General features: G+C 45.8%; 1 protein-coding gene across 1 annotated transcript; it reads right to left on the bottom strand.

Moving 5' to 3' along the window:
* Positions 1-4808: 4808 nt before the first annotated feature.
* socs3a (suppressor of cytokine signaling 3a) lies at positions 4809-7669 on the bottom strand. Its single transcript, XM_035616051.2, has 2 exons — positions 7433-7669; positions 4809-6786 (listed from the first exon to the last, which is right to left on the bottom strand). Exon 2 carries the CDS (start codon positions 6633-6635, stop codon positions 6018-6020), a length of 618 nt encoding a protein of 205 aa, XP_035471944.1. The 5' UTR covers positions 6636-6786; positions 7433-7669; the 3' UTR covers positions 4809-6017.
* Positions 7670-16511: the final 8842 nt, after the last annotated feature.

The following is a 16511-nucleotide window of genomic DNA, read 5'->3' as shown; positions in this document are numbered from 1 at the left end:
GCCTACCTTCTGCAGCGGTGGGTGACTCAGAGGGTGTTTCCTGGCAGCGCAGGGCGACTGTTAGGGATTTCTCTTCAGCTGACAGTGTTTACATTCGGTACCTGCGCGGCGGTTGCAATCCCGCCCCCCGAAATGCAGAATGGTTCCTGGAAATGCAGAGGAGAAAGGAACATCTATCAGAGATTTACCTGACACGGCAGCATTTCAGCGACTTTGTGACTCATCGAAATGAAAGGAAAACTGAAGCGAATTTATCTGGTCACACACACTCACACACACGCTGCTCTTGTTCCAGTTTATGTTTGCACGTGGACTGGCATGAATGAATCTGACGATTACCTGACAGCTATTGTTACGAGCCCGGCTCGGAGGGAAGCAACACAAAGGACACCAGACAACAAGTTTTAGAGTTTCTATTCAAGCAAGTACATAGCGACATTGCCCCTGCAGTGTCAGCTGAGCCCTGGATGGAGGCAGAGGTGGGGCCTTAAATGCGGGCCAGGAGCTTCCCCACAGGTGCTTCCCAATTTAATGGTTGGTGCAGGCCGCAGCCAACACCCGCACACACGCACCCCCCCCCCCCCCCCACAATGAAACATGGCTCCATGTGACGCTATTGTTAGCTCCCTGTGCGTAGGTGTGTGGAACCACATCGTGACGAAGCCCGACTGTGGCATGTGTGTGACTCAAAGCGTGCTTTGTTACTACAAAATGACAAATTGTGCAACATGGAGCACATCACAAAGGAAAAGCAAATATTTCAAAGTGGCCTGTTGGTACTTGTATGGCTGGTTTCCAGTAAAACTGGAGGTAGGTTTTCACACTTTGACAGGAACTGCAGTACTTACTCAAAGTATTTCCTTCCTCAACTGAAAACTTAAAGCTCTAAACTACCAAAGCTGGAAAAGTAACACAAATATATACACATATACACTCTGTGGACACTTTATTAGGTACACCTGTACAATTGAATGTGATAATGTGATGTGAACAGCTCAACCCCTTATTTTTACATTAATAAAAGACCGAACCTGTCGTATGCGACCGAAAATGCGTCATGTTATAAAAGTCCGCATAACATTTGATCAGTTTATGCCAGCAACTTACGGTTTGTTTGATGGGAAGCTTATACTTGCGCCGTTCCAGGCAAGGGCTTCTGTGCGACCGTGGCCCTTTCATAAGATTTGTAGTGCGACCTGGCACTTCAGTGTCTTTTCTGAGACTTTGTACAACATGTCCATGATGATAAATCCAACATTGACTGACTTTGATGATCATTTATATCCCGTTTTCCAAGACGTAAAAGGCTACTGTTATTGTTAGCGGACCTCTAGCCGTCCATTTTGGATCTTTGACCAATCAGAGGCTTTGTTACGGACTTGTACCAATCAGACGCTGTGTTGTCGACTGATCGAAAAAGACAAAGATTTTACACAGACCTCTCACTGTGACCTGTTTACTCCTGCTACTACTACTGACACTCCTCTGTGTAATTGCAGACAGGAACTGCTTTACTGTTGCTCCCTCACGTCCCTGCCTTATCCTGAGGCAAGGCGGAGCAGGGGTGTAGAAGTCTGCGCAGAGCAGCTGAAGTGGCAGAGGATTACAGTGAGGATGGTAGTGCAAATTTATAATATTACAGGCTGAAGTTGAGTATAGAGCACAAGGGAGTGGAGTGTTTACAGTAAATCTGGAGGCCTGGAGGAGGAGGAGGCACAGGAGGAGCATGCCCGGAGAAGAGTCTTGGAGGGTGGGACTTGCGGGCTGTGGTGACTCAAAGCTTCTCCCTGGTTGGCTCTGTTAACGGGCATCTGGAGCTCATTACTCACAATAACACCATGGCAACCAGCAGTTGTGGAATTCTAAATAGACTGAGATACTGGAAAGATGAGCAGGAATCAGGCGATTGCCATTTCTCCATGTGCTCAGGAAGGTACAACGAGGCTGTCGGCTTCGCTGTACATGCATGTGCTGAGGTCAATGGGAGAAAAGGAGGAAAAATAGGCAGACGCACAAACATACCTTCCCCCCTCCTTTGCACAGCATGATTACGACATGTAGCTTTCTGCAGCTTTGAAAAGTCAGATGTCAGAGTTATTTTTTGGGAAAAAGGCAAATACAAGTTTTTTAAATGTATTTTTCATTGCACAATTGTTCCAGTTCTTGTGAACAATAAAAAAACAAAGAAAAACAAAGATCTTCTTTGTGGACATAATCCCAGTCTGAGAGTCATATTTATGAAGACAACCTAAGAAATAAACGATCCTGTGGCAACATATTGTGCTTTATTTTATATCTAAGAGCCTGATGTGACTGGATTTTCAACAATGAGGTAAGTGCGGCAGGTTAAAAAATATCACTATCCCACCCTTGTAAGATCAGTCCACAGTCATTTGAATGCCAATGCTTTCCAGAAACTCTTTCAATGCACAAGAAAAGCTGAAAGGCGTTCACATTTAAATTATATTAATATACCTAAATGAAATAACGCGTCCTCTATTATGAGCTATACTAATGTACAGTGCCTTGTAAAAAGTCAACTGTTTGGCTCCTCATAATTTCCTCATAAATGTAGAATTCCCAAAATACTACATCATTTATAGTATTTATACTAAACACAAAATCAGTTAGACAAAGGTTCCCAAGAAAATGGAAATTAACTAGAGAAAAAAACTTGACATGTTTGAGAACAGCCAGTGGAAGATTTAAGGGCTCTTCCTCAGAATAACATATTTGGAAGCTGGCATGGTTTCAGAATGTTTCCTTATAGACACTGAGGCTGAGGGTGCAGCTGTAATGTCAAAAAGTTCTCTAGAACCACGTGAGCAGAAACTACCAGAGAATTTCTCCCGCATGGGCGAAACATTAAGCCAGACACTGTTTACATAGAGGTCGGCCAGAGATCAGTTTGGTTTCAGATGTGGGTTCGGCCTCAGAGGTGTTTCATTCCTTTGAGACTCATCATTAAACACCTGATAAAGCACTGAAAAGCGCTGACAGGTGTTCCAAACTATTCCAAATACTGGGTTTTAATTAGCTAAATTTACACTTTACACATAAACACCCTGTGTGAAATGCATATAAAACACTTGTCATGTCATAATACATAACAGAATCGTACATGTCGTTTTTTTATGAGCTCCTTATCTACCTGTAGCTTTTATGCTGAGCCCAGCCTTACAAGGAAACAAGGACGATTTTTTTTTTTTTTATGCTCAGCAAATTTGCAGCAGCCTGGACTTATTTGGAATCACCACACACAAAGGGAGTATTGGAACTCGCCAGACTCATCCTGCACTCACATCCTTACAATGAATTCCGCCATAAAAGTGATTCATCATCTGACCATACAGCTCTGAGTAAGGATTTTATGTCTTTTTTTATATATTTTTACTGGAATATTTTATGATTTACTAGGGATGCAAAGATGTGGGCTCTATCTGATATATAATCACATTTATGATGAGGCATCTGAATGTGTGCTTTAATAGAAAGTGTATTTCATATTAACACGTTCCGAGAGAAAAAGACGTCGTTCTGAACCACTCAGGGCGCAAATCACCTCGGAGACCCTTTATTTCATTGAAAGGAAAAATTGAAGTGCTGCTGAAGCAGGTAGAGCCGGAGCGCCTTCCCATAACCATGGTGGATATGGAGGTTATTGTAGATTCCTGTTCATCCATCATTTTAGCAGTTTGCAGTAAATGTGCATGTGTTCCCGGCGGCGGTCTCTCTCAGTGTTACTGTATATGCGCGGCAGACATGAGAGATCCACGCTTTCACGGGGGCATGGCAATGAAGTAGCAGGAGGACATCCGGGAAAGTAATGGGTTGATGATCACGATCATTGGATTGAGGATTGTTTAACCCGTGTGTTTTATTGACATTTGCTGTGGCATCCCGCAAACCCCTGCTTGTCTTCTTGCCCTTTGACCCTTATTAAAAAACCAGTGCGTAGAAAAAGTATTGGTTTGATACAGAGGTGGCCAAAGAGCGTGATCGCAGATGTGCTCTCTCTGAAAGAACAGTATCAATTTCTCGCTGAAAAAAAGTTTGACAAAATAAAAGTTGACAAAAAGGTGAACACAAACACACGACTCCCGTGGACGGACAGAAACCAGGCCACCTTTTCCAAGGAAGGACGGCCGAGGTGTACAGGATGTGTTGTTCTAAAAATAACCCGAACAATAGTACACGCTGCAAGAAATAAGTCTGAGGTCATTTCACAGCGCAGCTGGTTGGAGGGGAATTGACATGTTTCCTGATTGGAGGCTGTGTTAGTGTGCGCTAAAAAAACACTGCGCTTAGTAATTTTTTGATGCCTTAAGTCACGCTGTAGACAGACAGCATGCAAATCATGTTGATGTCGTTAAGCTTAAGTGCCCGTTGTTGCAAAGAGTTGCCAGCAATCTTGCTTGCCTGCTGGATATGGTAATCACTGGTAAATACATTGTGTCTTTTAATTTGTCCACCGTGCAGGTGCAAACATTCTTATTTTTTATATTTTTTCTACCCGAATGTGTATTTTTATGAAGGTGCATGTGAGAGCATGTTAGGTCACGCTAACACCCAAGAGAATGCACACCAGGAACAAAGGTGTGCATGACCTCACAGTTCTGGTGTATTTTGTCTGAGGCAGCGACTCGACTTCTTAGGAAGCACTGAGTGACACATCATGTCACCATGTTGCTCTGTTTAAAAGTGAAACAGCTTGGGATGTTTTTATACATATACATGTATATATTCATATGTTGAATCCCTGTGGAATTAGAGTTTGTCCCAAAAGCAAATCAAACAATGACATGTCATTTCATAGAAAAATAGTGCTCTTTATTATAAATTATTGAACCGTTCTCACAAATATAAATAAGTGCAAAATCGTCTTTCAGTCTGCTTGTTTCGTCAAACTTCTCAAATGTCTTCAAGCATCCACAGCCACGGGTTCGGCTGGCACAGGTACATTTTTACAAAAGAAAGTACAATTACAGGTTCGCCGTTTCATCTTCACTCATGTAAACGTTGTGTTAAGGACAAGATGCACGTTGGCTCTTCCCCTTTATCAGGAAAAGAAAGATGCCACATTTGATACATTCATTTGCAATTGCAATTGAGGGACAATTCCGCCCGCGCCACGGACGCTGCCACATCTTTTGGTACGTTTTTTCTTCACCAACGATTTCACTCAAACTTTTAGTATTATTAACTCAGCAGTGGTACTGTTTCTCTCAGTGAAGATCGTGTCGGATTTCAGTCATGCTGGTCTTCCAAAGAAACTGTAGTCTAGTTTAGGCAATATGGCATAAACCATTCACCCAAACGGATTATCAGAAATATTTACGAAATATCTTCACATAAAAGGTTCAGCCCTTTATCACTTTGAACTATAAGTTTCCATTGTCTTATTTAGAGATCCCAGGCTGCTGAACAGACAAGTCCAGTACATCCAAGATTATCATCCAATGTCAGCAAAAGTCTGATCGTAAAAAGCCGAGTCGGGCTCTAATGGATGGAGGATTTTCTGAGGCTGATGTGTGTGTGAGCTGGAGCTCACAAGCACATTGGTTGTTAGCAGCAGCAGCAGCAGCAGCAGCAGCAGCAGACGGAACCTGTGTGTCATCAGACTGGAGACAGCTGACTGCGAGTCTCGCTTCAGTTTTCAGTAAGTTGCACGTCATCAGACGGCAGGGGGCAGGGGAGGCCGACGGGGTAATCTCTCAGCAGAGATATTTCTCTGAGGCCTCTTTGTGCATTATTCCTCATCAGTCCAGTATCTCTTCCTGAAATGTGGACCTTAAGAGGCCGGTGAGCCACGTTCCTCTGAGAACCACCATCAAACTTGTCGGTACAAAACCTCTCCTGTTCACAAGCTCAGTCCAAGGGCCTGACTCTCGTGCTTCTGCCTACTCATCACTCCTCAGACACGGCACATGTCGTCAAACGTAGCCATGCTGAAACCATCCCATTTCTCTGTGACACTCTTAAGTCTCAGCCCCTTCAAGAGCATCGGGCCAACACCTTTAGATCGGCGCATCGTACTCCTGGAGGAACTCCTTCAGCGGATGAGGAAGTTGGTCTCTTTTAGACGAAATGTCCGAATGTCCATTGACCGTTTTCCTGCACAGGTGCTGCAAGGTGGACAAGCTGCAGGAGAGAGGTTTGATGAGCTCCAGGGGGATCTTCTCTCCTCCAGAGTGAATGTAGAACATATTCCCACTGCGAGTGTTCCCCTTGCTCTGGGGCATGTAGTAATGGACCAATTTCAGGACGCAGTCAAAGTGGGGAACAGATTGAATGTTCTTTGCGTCCGTTTGCAGGTGAAAAGACGCCGCGTCACATTGCACACGCAGGTTCTTGGTGCCCGACGCCGTTTTGACGCTGAGCGTGAACAGGTGTCTGTTGTCCGAGCTGTCCCGGATGAGGAAGGTGCCGGTGGTCTCGGCCGCCAGCATGGCGTTGGCCTCCTTCCCGTTGATGGAACCCCAGTAGAAGCCACTCTCCTGGAGCTTGTGGAGCGTGGCGAGCACCATCTGGTACTGCGCCTTGGAGGTGAACGTCTTATAGCGCTGAGGCAGCCGCATGTTGGAGTCCACGGGGCTGCTGCTCATCGCGGAGTCAAACTTGCTGTGAGTTACCATGGCGCTGTGCCCGCTCTCTAGTGTAGCCTGGGGGGAGCACCGGGCGCCTCGCAGACAAGAGAAGAAGAAGCTGCAGACGAACGGGAGTTCAGAAGGAGTTGTCAGGGAGGGCACGGAGAGTCAGCTCTCGGTTTGTCTGGAAATGAAACACCTGACGAGAAAAAGAAAGAGATGAGTGGGTTAGAGCTCAGTGTGGAAAATATTACACCCGACATCAAACGTCAGTTTAAAAGTTAGAGCTACACAGTGGATCTAAACTATTCATGTTGGGCTCCAAAGCAAATTCCCTTCAACTCCTGCAAGCTCTGTTCGGAATCTATTTCTCCAGATGTGGAAGCCTTTAAACATCTCAACTCAACATGTGATGAGTGGGGAAACTGCCCCGGAGCGCCGAGAGTTTTTCCTTTCTCTCTATTTGTGTCTTCTCTTAACACCAGAAAAAAACCCCCCAAAAAAACAACGACCCCTCTTGTGTCGGACTCCCCTCCTCCGCTGGAGTTGTGTGGTCCTCGTGTTCAGCTCAGTTTCCTCCATTCATTTAACTTCCAGGCGTTTCGGGGAAACTTGGGTTTTTTGTTTTTTTTTCCCAAATCGTGAAATCTGCCCTCAGAACTCGGACACCCGGTCAGTTCCAGTAAAAACAGCGTAATCCCCATTACGCAATTTACACGCCACTAAACAAACGACCTCACTCACAGTCAAACACTAACAGACGTGTTCTGTGCACTTTTAAATCCTGCTTGTGACAATGATGGAGGGTTCCTGGAAAAAGACAAAAAAAAAGGACTGTGTATTACCTTCAATGTGTCTGCTGCTCTTTTGAACTAAAATCCGAACGCGCAGTCGCTGGAGAGGGAGGATGCGCACAGTTTGTCCCGGATCTGTCCGGAGGGTGAAAAAGACTTTTTGTTTCTTTTAAGTTGTCAGCTTTTGGACTTGGTAGAGAAGTCGTCCCGGTGTGTGTGTGTGTGTGTGTGTGAGAGAGAGAGAGAGAGAGAGAGAGAGAGAGAGAGAGAGACCGCCTGTGTGCTCCGCTGTCCCGGTGAGCCGAGACTTTTATGAAGTGGAAATAGACGCGAGGAGGAGGTGGAGACGAGGTGACTCCGCCCCCTTCCAGTAAAGCCTCTCTCTCTCGCTCTTGGCAGATTGACAGGAAGCATGCTCTTATTTATTTATTTTAAAGGATTCCTGCCAGGAGAAGTGCCCCCCCCCCCCCCCCCCCCCCAACCTGTTCCTCCAAAATGAAGTTAAAGAGGAGGAATTCCAAGCAATACCCATCCACCTACTGTTTTACGCACGCACGCACGCACGCACGCGCACGCGCACGCACAGACACACGCGCACACACACGCACGCACACACGCGCACGCAAACCCACACACACGCATGCACACTCGCACGCGCACACACACACACTCACACGCACACACACGCACGCACACACACTCACACGCACACACACACACACACACGCACGCACGCACACACACTCACACGCACACACACGCACGCACACACACACACACACGCACGCTCACACGCACACACACGCACGCACGCACACACACTCACACGCACACACACACACACACACACGCACGCACACGCACCCCTTTCTCAATTCAGTTCAAATCTTTTAGATCTTTAGAACCAGCTGTGGAGTTAGTTTATCTTGTCTTTTCTTCCTATGGTAAGGATTCAGACCAAGCGTTCAGGAGTGAGGTCAGAGACGGTTTGTGTAAGCGGTTTCTGAGAAATTCTCATTAATTTCTGAGCAGCAGTTCCTCATAGAGGGCGCCAGATTTTGGGGAACTTCACTTCCGTGTACAGCAGGAGCTGGTATCCAAGGGCAACGGGTTGTTGTTTATAAGCTTTCCCCTGAGGCGTTCATGACCATATTTTGACAGATTTCTGTCTTGAAGTTCCCCGATATTTGGTATTACCACAAGTGCCCCACTTCGACTGCGTGGGCCATTAAACATTATATGCATACTTTTACTTTGTCAGTTTAGCAGTTGTGTTATTTATCTGTGCCTTGCACATGCAGATGCAAAGCCCACATGATCTCATCCAACATTAAAGAGTTGTGCAACTTTACCAAAAAGAAAGCATCAGGCTCTTTCAATGACATCTTTTTATAAGATAAAAAAAGAAATGTGAGAAATATAGTAATGTGGTTGTGAATGGATGTTTATCAGTGTATTTGTCAGCAGGTCACATAAGTGGAGGCCGGTGTGTAATGAATGACAACATAGTAAAATACAGCTGTGACCAATTAAAACATCTGTCTTCATACAACGAGTTGGAATTGCCGACAAATACTGTATTTTTTAAAATAAACATTATATCTGCTTACATCTATGCTGTAGTGTGTTACAAACGTATTAGGTCTAAGAGGAAAACCAAAAAACAAACAAACAGTTTTGTTTTTTACTTGAGTTTAACTTTATCCAATATTTCAAAACTTATTTTGCACATACACGCCCCGCCCAGAGTTTTGACCCCATGGCTCTACTCACTGTGAGACTTTGTTTAATCACCACTTTAGTAATCGGTGGCCGTCTAAAAGTAAGTGTTACTTCAGATCCTAAAGTCTAATCTTTGGCAACGTGTGTGTGACTGATCGAGTGCTCATACCATCCACATCAGCGCGCTCCCCGCTGACTCAGCCGTGACCGCCTCGGGCCTCAGGTGCTTCGTGTGTGTTGTAGATTAACTCCAGGCTGTGTGGTGGCATGTCGGACGCCCTCCTTCAACCACCTCACCCATTCTGCCCATGAGTTACAGGTATAGCGCTGGTGCTGAAGGTGACAACCCGTTTTTTGAACTTACATTGGTGTGATGAGAACAACTTAAAGCGACAGAAACCATCTTTGAGAAAACTTTATTTGTGGTGCACTTTGACTTTTTAGTTTGGTCCAGGTCCCGTCCTGAGGGACTTACCCTCCACATCTGCGCGCTGCCTGCTGACTCAGCTATGACCGCCTCAGGCCTCATGTCAGGCGCCCTCCCTCTATCTCACCCATCCTACTCATGAGTAACAGGTAGGGTCTCGTAGTGCTGGAGCTGTAGGTGACAACAGCTCTTCAACTCCTCAGCACAGACTGGTTCAGCGCTTGAAAAGCTGCATGGCATCTGTTTGACGCCAAAGAGCCGGATGGTCTATGGTAAGAGCCAGCTGTGTCCACAGAGGTGAGTCAGATGTTGTCTGATTCAGACCATCATTAGGACAGAAGAGAAGGGGGGGGGGGGGGGGGGGGGGGGGGGGGGCACTACTAGGATAGCCTTGTAACGTTCCTCTCGTTTCCAGAAAATCTATTGTGTCATCATTGTGAGGCATGCATTTAGCATCCACCCCCCCCCCCCCCCCCCCCCCCCCCCCCCCCCCCCCCCCCCCCCCCCCCCCCCCCCCCCCCCCCCCCCCCCCCCCCCCCCCCCCCCCCCCCCGGGATCCCAACAGCAGTCAATGAAAGGAAAAGGAGCCGTGAGTTGGCTCGAGCCGGGAAGGAGAAACCTCCACAATGTGTTTTAGTTCGCAAGCGTTTCCATGGAGACCACCGTGCGCATAACTGCAGCATGCTGACTTGGCTTGTTATCCTGTCTATTGCAATTTCCCAAGTCAATTGTGCTTCTTTGTGAAGTGGAATAGAAGGAAATGTGAATGCAGCGAGGAGCGAGACCTGTGAGTGTCCCCAGACATTGAGACTCGCAATAATAATAAAATAAAGTCAAATAAGCAAACCAAAATCGGAGTGTACCTAACCGGAGGTCAACACTTGAATGGTTGGTCGGCCGAAGAGGACCAGGTGACCCGGAGCTGAGGGGGCTTTTGCGCACTCTGGGCCAAACATCTGAGGCTCAGGCTGTGAGTCTTGGCCCTGCAGTCTGTTCCTGTGCGTGTGCTTTTCTGTACCATTTTTTTTTATTTCTAGCAGGTTGGCAGAATCAAAATAGAAAACCAGAAACGACTATATTCTGCGCGCTGATGTCGTGACAAAAAATGAATGAGCTCAAATTCGACAAGCTCGTCCTCAGTTTAGTGCATGAGACAAGGCCCTGCACGATGGCGTGTTGGTTTAAACCACTGTTTGGTGGAAAAGGGCAGCTGTTTAAGTTTTCCCACACTGACTCAGAAATTTACTCTAGCTCATACGTTCCCGTAAACCCGCTGGGTATGGGGGGGGGGGCAGCAAGCGGACCCGTCGACTGGAAAGAGGGGTGAAAAGCAGAAAAATGTTATTCAACAATGTCTTTTTTTTAAATTTTATTTTCTACCTCTGTCATTATGCAGGTTTGAATTTAGGACAGGATACTTTTTTCCTCTGAAACCTTTGAAGCAGTGACGTCACTGTGAGATGTAAACTAATGTGGAACTGTGACGATTGTTCGACTGATCAGCACAAGGGTTCGTGGTTCATCTGTTTCCTGAATGTCAACTTTATTTTTTAATGCCACTGTGTGTGTGTGTGTGTGTGTGTGTGTGTGTGTGTGTGTGTGTGCGATGTAGAGCACTGCTCTTAACAGCCTCATTACTGTAACACTTCCTTGTTTGCTCAGCAAGATCACTTCCGTGTGATTACCAACTATCCACTAATCATTTCCTGGTAACTCTGTCTCTCTCTCTCTCCCTCATAGTGTTGATGTCAGTGTTGTTCTTTGTGTGTGTCTGTGAATTATGGGAAGTCTCATGTGTGATCACCAGTGTTGAGAATGAACAACAAGCCACAAAACCCTTGTGGCAACACAGTTTTTCATTTCATATATTTCATATATATATAAATATATATATTTCTCTCTATATATGTGTGTGTGTGTGTGTGTGTGTGTGTGTGTGTGTGTGTGTGCGCGTGCGTGGGTGTCTGTGTGCATGCAAGGGGCCTGTGTGTATTTTAGGTTGACTAGACTAGAGGCATTTAAGAGTGTTCCGTCACGGTCTGTGGTGTGTTGCCAGGAATTGTCTTGAGAACATTTTGTCAGAGAGATACTCGTCTTTACACCGATTGTGCAACTCCGCGCAGCATTTCTGTAAATTTACAGGGAAGAACACACTGTGATTATTGTTGTGTTTCTCGTTCAAACCCTCGGCGGGACGAGTCAGCACTTCGTGAGCACTGCTGTCAGTTGTGAGAAGTTGCAAATTCAAAAAACGAAACAAACAAACAAACAAAATAGTATTAAGAGAAAATTACAATAAAACAAAAAGCATGCAAAAGCGTACATAGAATCAGATTTGCAGCTCACAAAAAAATGTAAAATCTTATTTCTGTAACCGAGTCCTTTTCACACATCACAAGTTGTACCCAGTGTGTACTCCACCTTACTGTAACTGTCGCCACGGTTCGTTACAATTGAATCGATCTTCACCCTTTTCCAATACGTCACGAGGCTTCTTATTCAAATGAGCAGGTGACACAGCACCTGAAGTAGAAGTGTGAGCGTTAAAAGTGAACATGCTTTGCACATGCAGCTCTAGCATTCCTCCCTCTATATCACATGCAGTCTATTTCTGTCAGCGAGTATCGTCACTGTCACAGCTGTCTTCTGGGAAGGGCTAAAAGCAGAACACAGGGCCATTAACTTGTGCCTGTCACACCCAGCACATTATGCTGTTTGACAATCGCAGCTATTCTAGGTAAGTATGCGGTCCCTTTACCTCCTGTCGAGGGGCCTTCGTGTTTGACATTTATTCTTACTTAACTTATCTAACGTGCACTGTATCTGTATAACAGTAGCCTATTGCACTGCGCGAGTTTGCCTTTCAAAAAAATGATCAGATGCATTATTATCGTTATCCATTGTCACGCTCTTTCCAGCATCATTTGACGTTGGCCCCCGCCGGAAAATGGTCAGCCAACTTTTCAGCTCCAGACACGGATCTTAAAAACGCACATATCGACAACGAGGCCCACTGACAGGGCCGGTGCCAAGTCTGCACACCAGGGAAAGAAAAGCTCTCAACAGGAGAGCTGTTGTCGTTCACTGTTCGGCTTCGTGGGCGATTATCTAGCGCCACATTTCTTCTCCTTTCTTCTCTGGCATGGCCCAATGAGACAATGAGAGGAATGTCTGGTGTTGTTGTGATACGTATGAACCGGAGCAGCATGTGGGTCAGTTACCAACATTTTGAGTCACGTGACAGTGAGCTAGAGGCTTCAGTGGACAGCTTTTATTGAAACCAGCATCACGGGACTGACCCTATACTGGAAACCCTTTATTTCCAAATCATATACAGCTGACACGATGTGGCAATGACTATTTAGACATTAAGCGCTAACTTTCGTAAATAGATACAGGAAATGCATACTGTGATGCCGGTCAGTTGGGCTGCACAGTCATGGTGTTGGGGAAGAGGCTAAACAATCAAATGTCACAAACGTCATCTGATCCTGGATCCCAGTGTGTCATTAGTTTCCACTGTGAGCCACATTGTGCTCCAAGCACATGGCACCTCAGCATTTACTGGAACGCCGAAGCTCAAATATTTGACATTGTGGAGTAATAGGTCAGCTGTCGAACAGTGAAGCAAATCTCTCTTCCTTTCTTTTAGAGAGTACAGACATTAAAGAGACCATAAAGACAATTTATGTTCAAAGGACTTAGTTTGACATTTTGGGAGATAATCATAGGTTTTGCATTCCTGCACATTCAACGTCATTTGAAGCCAAGGTTTGAGAAAATTTGATTTGACGTGTATTTGTACGTTGACTTATGACAGACTTGTGGTCCAGGTCCCGTCCAAGAGGCAACTGTGTCACCCATTGGTTTGTGAATTGCAGTTTTGAAGCCTCAAGTTTAGCATTTTGGAAAGCGCCATCTTGTTTTTTCGAAAACCAGAAGTAGTCATTTGTGGAGGAGCAGGGAACGGGCCTGACTTGCAGCTCGTCCGCTGCACGTCCTCCTAAACCTGCACCCATGGCAACATGATTTACAAAATGAGCATCATGCTGTGTTGAAGACGACTCGAAATTAGAGACCATTAACTCCTCAGGAAACGTCATTTTCTTTTTGACAACCCGTGGAGTCGCCCTCTGTTGGTTAACCCTCTGTACAAATACGGGAGTCCCCAACCCTAACCCTGGGCCTATACTTTACAATGTATTGTATGTCACGTGCAAACTAGGTACTACGGAAACTGATGAGCACCCTGAAGGAAACCCTCAGTTCCAGGATTACAATCAGCACCTCTTTGATATCTGTTCGTCAATGAGGTCATACCCCCATGACGGTGCGTGCTGTATCGTTCCCCCTGACATGACCAGTGTCCAGATCATGATCAACTGCCCCCTCAAACATTAAGATTACATCATGGCAGATAATATGATTGATCTGACGCTGCCCGCTTGTCTCGGCTCGCCTGCCACTGCCCTCGCCGTCACTTTATCAGTATCAAATGCTTGGAGACAAAGGCAGCCAATGACATAATCGGGGATCTTAAAAATGGACTTTGATTCCCACCAACCTCGGAAATAGCATGCTGATGTCATGGGGCAGATTGTAATAAATCTGTCTACACTGTAATAGCGGGTTGGCAAAGAGATGCTGGTAACTGAGAACACCTTGTCCAATGCTCTCGAGCGAGAAGAGCGTGCAGCCAAAACATGCATCTGAGCGCAGAACACCCACATGCATGTGTCTGCGTACAGTAGTCACATTCAAATCAAATAATATTCGGGCTATCCATACGGATCTACACACTGGATCACATGCAAATGCCACACGCGCTTCCTCTACACCACACGGGGGTCGTAACTTGATCCTGAGCTGTGCCAGTAAGTCGGATATTTCCAGATAGATTTTTGTGTGTATGTGCAACGTTCACACACAAATTTTGTGGTTACTGCTCAGATAAGAGCCGCCGCCACCGCCGCCGCCACCGCCGCGAGTCAGGCGGAGGACAGCGACACTCTGGTGGCTCAGGAGAGGTTTTACCTGTGTTTTACTGGAACGAGACCTCGATTGCTCACTTCTCCCGCGCTGAGAAGTGGCCCTTTACTCCGTACTCCACACTGTCTTAGGGACCTGACTCAGGCCCAGATGTTTGAGGATACTACCCAGGATGCCCTCCGTCATCCAGAGGAAAGCTTTGATCGCCTCAGCAAAGTAAACGATTCCGTATGTGCGTATGGCTGGGCCTTCGATGACCCGGCACGGAATCTTTCATGGCACACACGATGAAGTCATATCAGGGGACCATAAACTGACTGCGAGCCATTGGTCCTGTTGTACAGAGCCTATTGTTACTGGTGCAGACGTGTTGCTGTTCAGAGTTCTGCTAGAGAGAGTTACCGGGCCGGGGAGTTTTTTCATCAGTCGTCATCTGTGAGCGTTTGTTACCATGTTTTGAATTTTTTTTTTAATTGCATTGGCATTGCATTGCATGCTTATTCTTCAGCTCTGTTGTCTTTGTATCGCAGACTGACGGGTGCAACAATCTTTTAACTTTTTCCCTCTCGGCCCTGCATTGTGGATGTGTAACTCCTACACTTTGAGGGTCGCGACCTCTGAAAAGAGCTTCTCAGTGTCCCAGAGAGGCCTGACAGAGGCGGCTTCTGTCTGCACAGCCTCTTCCGCATATTTCAGACCTCTATCGGGCTTTTTACTCAAACTGTATAGATTTTATCAGACTTTCATTAGTTTCCAAGGGGTATTAATCACAAATAAGAGAGCTGCAGTGAACGGGTCTTGGATCGGAGATCATAAAGGAGCTCTACAAGCCCCACTTGCTCACTCGTTTCCAGGCATTTCCTTTTGTCCCCTTCTCAGTCGGCACTCCCTGTAGACAAAAAAATTCTGCTGGAGCCGCTCCAAACCTCGGCCTCCTTTTCCCACTTATTCCCGTTCGCTGCTAGAACTCTTGGAAGGAGGGTGCACTCTGTCCCGACCTTGGACCTGCACGTAAACAGACAATCTGCCAGGTTCCAGAACTCGCCAGAGCTTATCGTTCTTGTCTCAGATGTTTTTTGCAGTGCTGTGCGTGGCTGCGATTACTACACCGCACCATGAGCTGCAATCAACGCGCCCCATTAGGACTCTCACCAAGAAAAGAAAGAAAAAGAAACCAAGTTGCTTGTCCAACCGCATTTAGTGAAATAGAGTTTCCTAGAATTAGAGCCACCCACAGTTCAATGAATGTGCAGAAAACTCCCACATTACCATTTTCCCACTGGGACAAACAGCGCTCTGTCTTGTTGACACAATTTTTTTCTGCAGCTCCGCATCAGCAAGTTCACAACCAAAAGTAAAAAAAAGTTGATTCCCTCTTTCCAGTAAATCAAATTAATGCGGCACACAGACAGCGTCTGTCTCTCGACTCAGACTCGATTCCTTGAACTAATTTCATTCAGGAACAAATTTTTCAGATTTGGACTTAAGATGGCTGCAGCGTTTCTCGGCTGTAATGCAGAAGAACACCAGTAACTGCAGTTAGTGTCATGTCTATTGGTTAAATCGTTTCAAGCTCTTTTTATTACTTGACCATCTATTTTTTTATCGTCAGAAATCCAGCTTCAGTTTCCGATGTGATAAGATCTGGATTCTTCCGCCTTAACGCTCTCATATCAGGGTCACTTTGCCATCTTTAAACAGCACTTCCTGGCAAGAGGTGTAGTGGTTGCTGAAGACAAAAGCCTCTTGCACATATGCAGGCAACAATAAGAAATATTAGGCGTATCTCTTTTCAAAACAAAGGCCTAAAATGTCCAGTTTAATGGCAAACAACAGCTTCATTTCAACTCGTACCTGAAATGAGTGACATTGACCTTTATTTTATTTCCCGCCGTTGCCATTTACAATGAGTTGTTTTTGCAAGACTTTTTTGTACGTGGGTAATTTTCAAACTTACACAACTGCATGTTTGTGGGAAAATAAATGGCCTGT

Source organism: Scophthalmus maximus, chromosome 17 (genome assembly GCF_022379125.1).
Source record: "Scophthalmus maximus strain ysfricsl-2021 chromosome 17, ASM2237912v1, whole genome shotgun sequence".
Taxonomy (NCBI): Eukaryota; Metazoa; Chordata; class Actinopteri; order Pleuronectiformes; family Scophthalmidae; genus Scophthalmus; species Scophthalmus maximus.
The sequence above is the reverse complement of the archived record's forward strand: the minus strand, read 5'-3'. Positions and strand labels throughout refer to the sequence as shown.

Bases quoted from the DNA above. Each gene is read 5' to 3' on its own strand.
- socs3a (XM_035616051.2), bottom strand. From the start codon at position 6,635: ATGGTAACTCACAGCAAGTTTGACTCCGCGATGAGCAGCAGCCCCGTG.